Source organism: Canis aureus, chromosome 5, assembly GCF_053574225.1.
Source record: "Canis aureus isolate CA01 chromosome 5, VMU_Caureus_v.1.0, whole genome shotgun sequence".
NCBI lineage: Eukaryota > Metazoa > Chordata > Mammalia > Carnivora > Canidae > Canis > Canis aureus.
This window is the reverse complement of record NC_135615.1, coordinates 80,236,857-80,250,402: the sequence shown is the minus strand read 5'-3', so window position 1 is coordinate 80,250,402 and position 13,546 is coordinate 80,236,857. Positions and strand designations below refer to the sequence as shown.

The window sequence follows — 13,546 nt, the reverse complement described above, 5'->3', positions numbered from 1 at the left end:
ATGCTGAATAATCCTTAACTGGCCCTCCCATCCTCACATTGGATCCCTACAACAAAAGAGTTTACTAATCCATAAAACTTACTGCCCAACCATCATTCAACCACTAACAAATACTCATGGAGCGCAGATGCTCAGGACACTGAGCTGGACACCAGCTAAAGTGAGGTAATTCAAAGGTCACCTGTGAACAGAACCCATAATCCAATTTTCACAAAAGTATCAAATCAAATAACCTATACTTACTGATCGTGGCTAAATACAAAGTATGAGCGCACAGATATAAGTAAGTCCAATGGTACTTCTAAAGTTAATCATATACCTACTACTACAAATGGCTAAAACTTAAAGTGAGCAGGTCATTTTGCTTTGGATCATGGCAACTTGAGAAGAAAAACTCTCTTGACAGTAGCAAGTAAAGCAAAAACAATGTATTAATCTGTACCTGCTCGAACAGATACACAGGTGCTTTGGAGTACTGATGAAGCAAATAATCAAAGATCAAAAGGAGGCGAGCCAGGATGAGAGGCACGGAGCGCGCCTGTGCATCCACGCTGGCACTCAATTCCTGGATGATCTGCACAAAAAGGGTCAGTATGGCCCGCCGGCCCTTCTCAGTGAAGTTGTGGAAAATGAGGAGGAGCAGCTGTAGGTGTTCTACATTCAAATCTTCCGTCTCATTGGGCACCACCCCTTGCAGGGCATTCTGCTTCATTGTCGACAAAAATCTGTCGCAGAGGAAATGAACATGTTTGGTCAAAGTCCTCAGAATATCCCCCAAAAGCTATAATGTCAAGTGCTGGAAGAGTTCAGTTTTTAAAACCATGCATTAAGATAACAAATCAAGGAAGACAAAATCTACATGTTAAGAGAAGATTATTAACTCAATCTTGGCTACAAAAAAGGTAAATTCAGCCAAAAATATTCCATTGACACTGGCAGTAGTGTGAACACCCATTCTGCCATTTCTGAACATGAAAAGAACTGTAAGTCCCCAAAGGGTGGCTTTTTTTTTTTCTTTTTTTTTTTTTTGAGTTGATAGACCTGGACAGTTTTATACACTAGAAACAGTTCAATTACTTTTCACTATAATTTGACTCTACAGCTTATTTTTAGAGTTTACGCTATAGATTATTATCACTGCGTGATAAGTCAAAAATAACTCAATGTACTAAAAAGCAATAAAAAAGAAATTATACTATTCAGAAAACTTGTCAAAAGAGCTTTTATGCAAAAAAGGAATGAATGTAGCCAACCGTTTCCATTGCCTTTGGCTATTAGGGAAGAGATTTGTGTTTTAATAAGGGCTTCCCTCACCCCATCCCCCATGCTCTCCCCCTTCCCCCACCTCCTGGCCTTTTTGCAAGAATCCACCAGGAAAAATACAGTGGGTCTTTGGCATTCAAGGAGGTTTATGATTTCTTAAATCCAGCATTAGAGCTATTTGATCATAGAATGGGGAAGAGAAAAGCAAAGCCTTTTAGGAAAACAAACTGCTTTGAAGACTCCTAACCATGTAAACAAAAATGGCAAATATAGGTCCATCTAAAGAGGATTTAGACGATTAATCTGAGCTTCCCCCAAGTAAAAAAATTCTTTAAAAGTTGTCCAAAAAAGACTGCAAGTCATTGAGTGGTTTTCATGTTGAAAGCAAAACAACCAAACACAGAGTTGGCTTCCCCGTTCCCTGTCTTTCAAAAAATCAGGTCAGGATAAAATTGGTTACGTTCAGGATTCAGGTTCTATCTCATAATTGCAACCATATCCCCCATGTGCTAAGGGGTGATTTTGTTTCCAGACCATAGTTTAGGTACTTCTGCTTCTTGAGCAGCGCATTTTCCCCCAACACCATCAGAAACCTACTCCTCCACCCTCACCACTGTACACTCTATTATCAGACACTGTCTCAGATCCCCAAGGCTAACTACAAAGAGGTCAAACAAATTTTAAAAAGTACATATCCTTCTCTGCAGGGCTTCTCCTGGAGTTCTCTTACCTGTCCCAAACTTTCAGGCATTCAGGGACATCGGGATCACCCTGAGTGCCGGCTTTATGTTGCCAGATGAGCAAAAGGCGTGAAAGCACAGAGAGGCTTTGAGGGTGAATGTACAAGGGCCAAGGGCCCTCAGAGAAAGGAGCTACTCCCAGCTGCTGCAACAGCGTGTTCTGCCAGGAAAGACATACAAGAGACCGTTAGAAAAAAGAGAATGAGGCCAAAGGTTACCCAGGAGCCCTAAATATTACTCTTTAATGCAAGAAGAGTATTTTAAAGAGTGAGCAGAAATTCAGATTTAGATGTGGTTTGGAGAAAGGTCATTTTGCTCAGCAAACAAAACTATAAAGGGAAAAGTACTAATCTAACCCCTTTCACAACTATAGTTAGTGTCAGAAGTGGGGTCCTGGAAAAGGAGAAATGCACTGAGAAAGCAGAATCTGGATAATTTTCCAAATGGGCTGACAGTTTTTCTTTCACAACTAGTCATATACTACTACAAGTAACACTCAAGGTGGGGAGGTCCTGCCACTTGTATTCTACAACAGTATTAGCAGAGAGTCTGCCTATTAGATGTCAAGGCACCCCGAATTAGTCAGGGTCGTTTTTGCCTCCAGTTGTAGCGTGTCTTTCAAATGAGCTTGACTTGTGCTCAGTTATCTAAGCTGCAACTTATCTTTTCAAACACACACACAAACTAAGCAGGATGCCAATGGAAAACCAGACAAAGGCCTGCTTTCTCACTTGGCTTCAGAAGACACAAATCACAGTTACCTCGGGATGTAGGATAAATTCCTAAGTCTGTCAAATTAAATTATATTCTTACAAAACATCCCAGAGGACCCCACTACTTGGAAATAATTATTCAAAATGTTGCAGATATGAAGAGTAGTTGACTCGTACTGGGCAGTTATCACAGGCTAAGCACTGCACACCTACTGTCACACTAAATGCTCAGAGTCAGAGTGTTAGGTGGGTATGTGCTCCATTTTACTGACGAAGGAAATAGAGCTCAGAATGGTTTAAGAACATGACCTAAGCCACAAAATTCCCAAGTATTCAAAGCCAGGCTTATCTCTAAAATCTTCATTCTTAATCATTTATGCTCCTCACAGTCTTAAAGACTTTTCTCAATTCCTGACTCAAGGAAATGATTCAAAAAAATTAACATGTCTGAGCTATAAAATACTGTAACACTACTGTAATAATAAAAAAAAATTTAGAAAAAACATCTAAGTATTCAAATCAAGGAACATGCAGTCATAACGGTAGCAGCTATAAAGACCAAGGTAAACGGTATCTGAAATAGTAAACTTTGAAAAAGTAAAAAAAAAAAAAAGAGAGGCATCAATGTTCTGATTTTAATTGTAAAACTGCAACTATACAGATAGGATCCAGAAACATGGAAAAATGGAAATCATGAATTTGTTATCCAGGTCATATTTTTTTAAAAGAGGGTTTTTTTGTTTTGTATCTGTTGTTTCAGGCCTCAGAGCCCTAAGAAATGAGTGAACATTCCTCAGAACCTGGTTTTCTCCTAATCCACTCCAACATTCATTATCCCTGAGTAAGAGGAACTGGCTTCCTAAGTAAAACTGAGTCACAGCACACCCACAAAGGCCTGGCCTGAAGTGTTCCCACCTGCCCTCCAGGCACCCTGTGCTGACCCGTGCCTTTAATCACTACTGGGCTCTCTGCCTCTGCCCTCCCCACTAGGGCCATCCCCCACTCATCTTACTGTTCTCATTACTTGAAACAACCACCTCTTAGTGGACAATTCTCAAAGCTTCGTTTTCAATTATAATTTTTTAAGCCCTGAATTTCAGACTCACATTTCCAACTACTTTCTAGATGTTTTCATCCCACTGGTGCCTCAAAATGTCATCCTCTTTAAAATTATTTTTTCTGGGACGCCTGGGTGGCTCAGCAGTTGAATGTCTGCCTTTGCCAGGAAGTGATCCCCAGACTGGGGATCGAGTCCTGCACCAGACTTCCTGCAGGGAGCCTGCTTCTCCCTCTGCCTGTGTCTCTGTCTCTCTGTGTCTCTCATGAATAAATAAAATCCTTTAAAAATAATTTTTTAACAGCAGTAGTGGGAACTCCTTATTTTAACTAAAAACACTGATAAAACTTCTATATAAAACTCTTATATATTAATTCCAGTATACAGGGCAGCCCTGGTGGCCCAGCGTTTTAGCACCACCTTCAGCATAGGGTGTGATCCTGGAGACCTAGGATGGAGTCCCACGTCAGGCTCCCTGCATGGAGCCTGCTTCTCCCTCTGCCTGTGTCTCTGCCTCTGTCTTGTGTGTGTGTCTGTCATGAATAAATAAATAAAATCTTAAAAAAAAAAATTCCCAGGCAGCCCAGATGGCTCAGAGGTTTAGCACCGCCTTCAGCCCAGGGTGTGATCCTGGAGGCCTGGGATCCAGTCCCATGTCCGGCTCCCTGCATGGAGCCTGCGTCTCCTTCTGCCTGTGTCTCTGCCTCTGTCTTGTGTGTGTGTCTGTCATGAATAAATAAATAAAATCTTAAAAAAAAAAAATTCCCGGGCAGCCCAGATGGCTCAGAGGTTTAGCACCGCCTTCAGCCCAGGGTGTGATCCTGGAGGCCTGGGATCCAGTCCCATGTCCGGCTCCCTGCATGGAGCCTGTTTCTCCCTCTGCCTGTGTCTCTGCCTCTCTCTCTGTGTCTCTTATGAATAAATAACTAAAATCTTTAAAAAAAAAAATTCCAGTATACACAAATACACGAATTGCTTTTCTCATTAGACCGAAGCCATGCAATCACATGGGTTATGCCACCGTTCACTGCCTTTAGCTTACTCCTTCATGAAACGAAAGCCTCGCACTCAAGCTCTACCACACAGTGGTTTCCAGGCTGGCCAACCACAAGTGACTACAAGAAAGTTGTTTGGGGTAAGCAAACACTGCTTGTTTTTCATAACACAAAGAAAATAGCACAATGTACCTCACATAGCTCAAGAACCCAGAGGATCATTCTGAGCAAACGTGCAGTAAATAAGTGATCCATGAGTAAACAGAACCCAAGCTGACTCAAACCTAGGAGAGTGAGCTCCCTGAACACTCAATACGGCTCCTTCTATCACCAAACCAACTCTCCTTGCTGATGTTCCCTTTCTATGAAAGACAACAGCACGCTTCTGGTCTCATTTGGGTTGAAAAGCCAGGCAAGATCTTAGACTTCTTCCTATCCATGTCCTTTATCCCATTCAAATAATTTACTATGATCTCTACCATGGGTCCTTTATCAATACTGTATCTCCCCTTTCTCATGATCCCACACTAATTCAAGCCATCTGGATTTCTTCAGTGTCTACAATGTTACCTGGCACATAGTAGGTGCTCAATGAATGCTCAGTGAACGAATGAGTTGAACCGAGATCACTGTGTAATATTAAGTTATTGTAATTCTACATGTAATAGTAATAAATATAAGACGAATATAATAATCTTAATACTAAATGATAACAATAAATACAGATAGCAGCTAATGTTTAGTAGACACTATTACTATGTGCCAGATAGATTTTACTTTTTTTGTGATAAAATAATGTAACATAAAATTTATCACTTTAATCATTTTTAAGTGGAAAGTTCTGTGGCATTAAGTACATAAACACTGTGCAAACATCATTACTATCCATCTCCAGCACTTTTTTTTATTTTTCCCAATTCAAATTCTATACCCATTAAATACTAACTCCCTGTGATACGATAAAAGAAGAAATACATATTTGGTCTTTGTCCCATTCCTGGAACAGAGGTCTTAAAGCTGTCATTTCCTGACAGGGGTGAGAACGTGTATGGCATTCATAATAAGCTCTTCAATAATACCTGTATTTATGATAATGAGGCCCCTAGACAGCTTCAGGATGGGGGATGGTCGCCAGGGGAACCAACCACATGATTAAAGGGCTAGAACTTTCAGCTCCACCAACTGGGGCTAGAGTTTGAGTTAATCACCAATGGCCAATAGAGCAGAATGCCAACAGAAAACCAGACAAAGCCTGCTTTCTCATTTGGCTTCAGAAGACACAAATCATCTTAGTAGACTGTGTTATTAAACAAATTTGAAAGAAAACAGAGCCCATGCCAACCAAGCACATGGCCTTTCAGCAGAAAGTCCGCTTCCCAAGATGTTTGTAAGTCATCTTAAATAGGTTTCTTCTATTAAGTAGGGAAAGCCTACTGGTCTTACTAACTCAGAACAAGCTTTTTATTACCCTGACAAATGAAGACAACTTTTATGATGTAATTTATATTTGTTTACTTTCATAGACCGGACTCCATTCCATGAACTTCCCTTAAAGGACACTATGTGCATCTTGCAAGTTAGACACCTTGAGTAAATAACTTTGTACATGGAGCAGCTGGGTGAATCAGTCAAGTGTAGGACTCTTGGTTTCAGCTCAACTCATGATCTCAGGGTCATGAGACTGAGCCACATGTTGGATTCCACGTTGGTGTGAAGGTTGCTTAACATTCTCTACCTTTCCCATTGTCTGCCCCCCCCACCTTGTGTGCACACATGCACGCGCACGTGTGTGCACACAAACACACACTCTCCTAAAAAAAAAGAACATTGTACAGGATTCCAAAGAAACAATCATCAATAGCAAATAATTACACTAAATATCCTTCACTTTTTTTTCATCATAGCAATGAAATTTGGGGGAAGAATTTAAAGTCCCATGTTTGGAAATAAAATGAAGACTAAGTTTGATAATTTGCTCTGCATAAAGTCAGTGATATGGGCAGCCAAGCTACATGTCCACACAAGGTCTAGAATTATTTTTTTTTAATGCTAAGAGGGCACATCATTACAGGAATCCTATGAACTCCTATTCTCTACAGGAAAATATTTCTTCCCCCATTATTTGGACAAGTTTAAGCAGGAAAAGGCCAAGTCTATGAACTTTGAAACTTCTCTAAGTAAACTTAGATTTCAGCAAGGAGCTGATAACTTTGGCAGGATATCCTGACCCTATACAGTCTGGGAAGGTGCTGCAAGCCATATACTAATTGAAGCATTTTCTTCTCTTCATCTTAGGTCAACAACTTTACCACTCAAGTTATATTTCCTTTCCCACGAAATAAATAAATAAATATTGATTGATTGATTGATTTTAGAGATAGAGACAGCACAAGCAATGGGGAGGGAGAGGGAGACAGTATCTCAAGCAGACTCCACACTGAATGTGGATCACAATCTGAGCCAAAACCAAGACTCAGATAGATGCTCAACTGACTGCCATCACCCAGGCATCCCCAAAAGAATTTTTTTCATCTAACAGTAGGTATGTGTAAATAGGTTTTGTAATTATCTTTTTAAACAATGAAATAAATTTTCAAGAATTTCTCAAAGACTATGGGATGGTAAGAATTAAGTTTAACCTTTTAAAATAGCTTCCTAGATCCTATCTCTTTGGGGGCAAGAGCAAATCCTTAAATTGTCTCCTGATTCTGAGAAATCCACTGAAATAATCTCAAGAGTAACAAAACTTTTCAAAACAATCTTAGGACAAAATATTGGAGAGATCTACAAATTTAATTCTTCTGGGGAGGTGAGGGATAGCTGCAAATAGGAATCTGCATTTATTAAACAAATTCCCCAAGGATCTTTATGCACACTAAAAGACTGACGAAGTCTGACCATGTTCAAAAAATTATCAAAATACAACACTGCCGGGGCACCTGGGTGGTTCAGTCGGTTAAGTGTGCGACTCTTAATCTCAGCTCAGTTCTTGATCTCATGGTCATAAGCTCAATCACCACATCGGGCTTAGAAAAAAAACAACCACCACACTGTCAAATGTTGGGAGAGAAAGTGAATCCACAAACCTGACACATTGCTGGTGATGATAAAACTTGGTACAGCTACTTTTTTTCTTTTAAAGTAATCTCTATACCCAACATGGGGCTCAAACTCACAACCCAGATTAAGAGTGGAATACTCTATTGACTGAGCCAGCCAGGTGCCCCACCGTGCTGCTACTTTAGAGAGCAGTCCAGTATTACTTGCTTACAGTCACCTACTCTGTATCTTGTCAATTCTACTCCCACTTACCTGCCCAAGAGAACCCCTTGTTATCTCAGGGGACACATACAAGATCACAGTAATACTTGGAGTAGTAACAAACCCTGACACAATCAAAAGATCCATCAGTGGGAGCAGAGGGGAGATGAATAATTGGCATAGTCACAAACACAATGGCATAGCATGTAGTAGTCAAAACAAGAACTACAGAGTTAGCAATAGTATAGACGAATCTTGGCAATATGGTGTCAAATAATATTAGCTGAAATAAGAAAGCCTAACAAGATCATATAGAGCATGGTATCAGTTACCATAAAGCTGAAAACAATCAAATAATTGTAAAATTTAAGGAGTATATATGTAAAAATAAACATATATATGAAACTAATAGAGAGGAAAAACCCTAAGATTTAGAAGGTCACAATCAAGATCCTACACTTTATTTTGGTGGTGAGTTTGCAAGCAGGCATGTATCTGAGAGCAACTACCTTCTGTAATTTGACTCTTCAAAAAGAACACATGTCCAACGTGTATTTCTTAGATTACTAATGAAATTAAGCATTTTCTACATTTATTGGCCATTTATATTTTCCTGCCCTCTTGTCTATTTTGTCCACCTGTCTACTAGGACAGTAATTAGGAGCTATTTTTGTAGTTTTCCTTTCACTTTAAGCTTACTGAATGACTTGGGGATAAAGGACACATTTTCTCTTTTTTGAAATAATCTGAATGGGGCAGTGAGACACATTAGCATAATGTCTCAAACTCTTTCCAGTTGGGGGTTTCTACAACAAACTGTGTTTCTTCCCAACTGAATACTACAGCCTACTGGAAGCAGACACAGCGCATGGCCAAAGGTCACAGTGCACACAAACCTGCAGGTTGGGTGACTGAAGGTCAGAAGTTACCAGAGAGTGGTTGAAGTGATAGAGAGCAGCAGCAAATTCTTCATCTGATGAACCTTAAAGGCAATAAGGACGCTGATTACTCAAGCAGCCTCTTGATACATCATCATACTGCCCTGCCAACAGCCAAACTCCACTGGAGAAAACATCAACCAAGCCTTGATCCTGTCTACTGACCCTTGAGTCCATCTTTGTCCACCTCCTTAATGATGCTGGCCAGGGTGGCCATATGGTGTTCTGAAAGAGACACACTCAGGTAGTTTCGGATAAAATTGTTCCGTGAGTTCAGCATGGAAGAAGTGATGAAGTTCAAAATGTTGGAAGCCAGACCTAAGAACTAAAAAGAACAGCAAGAATCTTACGTCAGGGTCATAAGCCCAAAGTACTTCCAAATCTTGAATACAAATAAAAATAAAACACATCAAAATGGGACACCTGGGTGGCTCAATGGTTGAGACTGCCTTTGGCTCCTGGGGTCCTGAGATTGAGACCCACATCAGGCTCCCTGCAGGGAGCCTGCTTCTCCCTCTGCCTGTGTCTCTGTCTCTCTCTGTGTCTCTCATGAATAAATAAATAAAATCTAAAAAAAAAAAAAAAAAAAAAATGCCTACAGATCTGATGCAACAAACTCAATGAATTAGTGTCAGATTTTAAATCACCTACAGTGGAATGAAGTTTAATTACAACAGTCTTTCCCATCATAATTCTACCAGTTACATGAAATGGCACCTGTTGAACACAAAAGACTTCAGAAAACACTGTGAAAACTGAGGCTTCTAGACAGACTTTTTTCTGTCATTCCCCTAAGGTCCTGCATTTGTTCAGCTCAAGGACACTATTGAAATAAGGAATTCTGAAGTCTGATCATTATACACACATGGAATTCCCAGCTCCTTCCTTCTTTCTCAAAATGATACTGAATTATGGTGTAAATGTTTTATGCCCACAATCTTGACTAGAATAAGCTGTACTGTATGAAAGTAAGGTCTATATCTGATTTGTTTCCTGATACAGCTTTAGAACAGTGCTGATAATATGTCATCTAGAAATACTGTTTGAATAAATAATTAGCAAGCACTTAAGATGTACCACACCTATACTAGGGGCTCCTTAATTCTTCACAACACCCCTCAAAGCAGGTACAATCATTCCCATATGACAAAAGACAACAATGAGTCTTGGAGAGGTTTAGATTCTTGTCCAAAGTTTAGAGCCAGTAAATGGTAAGTAAAATGGCCAGTAAAAGCAGGATTCAAACTCACTTCTAACTCCAAAGGCTATGTTACTAACCCTCAATCAGAGAAACAGTATCAAGAGTACAAATTATTTAATCAAACACAATTTGTACGCTTAAGTCCTAAGTAAAAATATCTTTAAAGATTTTTTTTTTTAATTTACTTGAGAGAAAGAGTGCACGCACACAAGCACAGAGTGAGCAAGACAGAATACTAATGCAGGGCGGGGCAGGGGGAGTGGTGGGAGAGGGAGAAACAGACTCCCCACTGAGCAGGGAGCCCAATGAAGGGTGCAATTCCAGTACCCTGGATCATGACCTGAGCTGAAGGCAGAGGCTCAACTGACTGAGCCATCCAGACACCCAAAAATATCTTTAAATATTACAGTTGACCCAACCTACAAAATGTTTTAGTTCAAACGATCTACTTTTCACAACTCCCCATCTCTCCTTTCCCTTAACCTCAAAAATCCACTCTTACCAACTCAGGATCTTTGCGACTAGCCAAAATGTTGCCCTTTTCACCGGGAGCCTGTTTACTGGGGCTTTTAACTCGAGGAGAACTCTCTAGCGGAGGTGGCGGGGGAGGAGGCGGAGGTGCCACTTTCTCTTTACTGGGAGAGATGGTCTCCTCAAACCACTGCCCCAAAATAGGCTCACTGTCATCATCTGAAGAAAGAGATAAGTAATAAAAATAACACATTTTTTAAAAAAGTTTTAGTACATCTGTTTTATGGAAGTGTCTACATCAAAAGAAACACAAGGAAAAAGAAAAAAAAGGAACAAAGGGTTATCTTGATTTCAGGTGATAGTTACATGTTGCACAAATTTGTCAATGCTCATCTAAATGTACACACAAAACAGGAGCATTTCACTGCATGTAACCTATACATCAATAAAACTAGTATTTTTTTTTTTTTTATAAAGGAGCCAATGAAGAAACAGGAACAACCTCACTTTACTGGCAAGAAGTCAAACATTTTGAAAAACAAATTTTTATCTATCAATTGTAAAGCCCAAATTAACAGATGCACCTTTCACAATACTATACATGGCTCCCACCTGATTATAAAAGAAAAAATCTGATCATAAAGAACCTGAGCGATTTGTCTTACTCCATCTCTCTCCCAACCAAGAAAGGAGGGAATGCTTGTTTTGCCCTGTTGTTCACTGCCACGGAGTCTGGAGTTCCTCTCCCTATGCCTCCCCAAGCCACACATCCATGACAATAGCTGGAGCAAACCCCTCACACACAAGCTCTGGAGTTTCACTGGGAAGCTCAGAACAAAGTTCAAAGTTCACCAGCTGGGTCAACACAAACAGCAGCAGGAACTGAGATGGATCCTGATCTTGGAGGGGAAGGGCTGAAAAGCAATCTGGGTATCACTGGGAGAAGTTTCTATCACTCAGTCTTCAACAGCTCAACCTACTCTTCAACAATATGCCCCTTCGAGGACCCAGAAAATCAGGATCCATGCTAGGCAGGTGAAGACGGCAACAGGACACTAACAGAATCCACGCAAGGGAGCTCCTGTTGCTCTCTGCTGCCTGCCTCCCGGGACACCGAAAAGAGGCCTCTACCTTGGCTGCTGTCCTCCTCCGTGCTGCTGAAATCATCCTCATAGTAAGTGTTTGAGTCAGTCGAGGCGCTGGCATCGCTGCTCATGGAGCCCTTCCTCTGACGTTGCAGGACACAGGCCTAGGAAAATAGCAGCTTCCGTAACTGACAATGACAGACAAGATGCCACCCTGCTTCACCTCACTCACCATATGAGACATTTTCTCTGTGTCTTTTCCTTTCCTCTAAATCCAAGAAATCCTCCTAACAGTGTCCTCCTTTCCGAGCTCGGATCCCTTTATCCCAATGCACTCCAAACCCAAAGCTACAGACAAGAATTGAAACAGGAGTCTTTCCAGAGTAGCCTCTAAGTTTCTGAATCAGCATGACACCTGTCACAAAGCACCTCACAGCTATATGTATCACAACGCTGACAATAACAGACACAAAGTGTAGACTCATTCAAGAATTCCACTCGTTTTCAAAACCTTTACCACGAAATTTGAGTTTATAAAGGTCACAGTATACAATCTTATTCATTTTGAAAGGATTATATAAATGTTCCAAATTATCAGTGGTGTTATGCCACCTACCTTTCTGTAGGAGGTTGAGAGTAATGTCAACAGCAGGTTCGTCAGTGGGACTGAGTCAATCAGCCGTTGGATCCTCTGGATGGAGGTGCTCTGGGCCATAATGTTCAGGACTGCAGGGGGACCATCTGTCTCCCAGGCCTGAAGGTAACCATGGCAAAAGAGAATTAATGTTCTAGCAGAGCAGGAGGTAACAACAGGATCAGATGGCTCAAGGTAGCCTACCTAGAAGTGAAGCCAGCAGTCAGTAGGCTCATCCCCTGACAACAATCCCTCACCTTGTGCAGAGCTTCCACTTGAAGGTCTTGAAAGAGAGAGGTTAACAGCTTGACAGCATGGTTTGCCAGTATTACTGAGAGTACCCCAAATCCCTGGTGCCTATATAAAGAAAAAGGAAAACACAACAAATTACAACCTCAAAAACAGGGATCTTGCCATTTGGGGCCTAGACTCCTTTGAGAATCTGTGGACCTTTCCCCAAATGGAAAAAAACTATACACACAATATATGCATATAATTTCAAAAGCTCAGTCTCCCTGAAGCTCATCTGTAGCCCGCCTAAGGATCTACAGGCTTCAGGTTAAGAACTACAGAACTACAAGAAAGTCTTCCAGGATGTCTGGAAATCACCTGGGTGGCTCAGTGGTTGAGTGTCTGCCTTTGGCTCAGGTCATGATCTCGGGGTGCTGGGATCGAGTCCCCCATCAGGCTCTGTGGGAAGCCTGCTTCTCCCTCTATGTGTCTGCCTCTCTCTCTGTCTCTCGTGAATAAGTAAATAAAATCTTAAAAGAAGAAAGTCTTCCAAATACATAACATTTTGGAATTTAAACTATCAGTTCACGACTAGGAGCCTCTGGAGAACAGCAGCCTTTGAGGGGCTCCTCTGGCAACCCCCTGGTGCCAGGGCTTGTGCCTGAACCTTTTCCCATGCAGCCACTAGGCAGCTTTTTAACCATCCTGGAGCCCTTTCCCAAAACGTGGACCAAATGGAGACAATAAAGCTTTTTGCAGCAATAAATAAATAAATAAATAAATAAATAAATAAATAAATAAATAAAAATAAACTATCAGTTCAAAACTACTGGATGAATTGAAGATGCTGACATTCAAAGGCTGGCTGAACTTTTTGAAGGTCATTCTTTTGAGATAGCTTCTGGGCCGGTGGATACAGGGAGATGTGGGGAGAGCAGTGCACACGGGAGGGCAGGG

At 40.9% G+C, this 13,546-nt stretch overlaps 1 protein-coding gene across 5 annotated transcripts in view; it reads right to left on the bottom strand.

Annotated features, from left to right (window-relative positions):
- UBR4 (ubiquitin protein ligase E3 component n-recognin 4) overlaps window positions 1-13,546 on the bottom strand; it is a 132,493-nt gene that overhangs the window by 100,167 nt on the left and 18,780 nt on the right. For all 5 annotated transcript variants that reach the window (XM_077899395.1, XM_077899397.1, XM_077899399.1 and 2 more), the window contains exons 12-19: window positions 12,616-12,715; window positions 12,341-12,478; window positions 11,771-11,888; window positions 10,671-10,858; window positions 9,133-9,292; window positions 8,926-9,011; window positions 1,994-2,163; window positions 443-725 (exon numbers count right to left, since the gene is read on the bottom strand). In XM_077899395.1, the coding sequence (XP_077755521.1) occupies window positions 443-725; window positions 1,994-2,163; window positions 8,926-9,011; window positions 9,133-9,292; window positions 10,671-10,858; window positions 11,771-11,888; window positions 12,341-12,478; window positions 12,616-12,715 (1,243 nt within the window). The remainder of the gene's footprint in view (window positions 1-442; window positions 726-1,993; window positions 2,164-8,925; window positions 9,012-9,132; window positions 9,293-10,670; window positions 10,859-11,770; window positions 11,889-12,340; window positions 12,479-12,615; window positions 12,716-13,546) is intronic.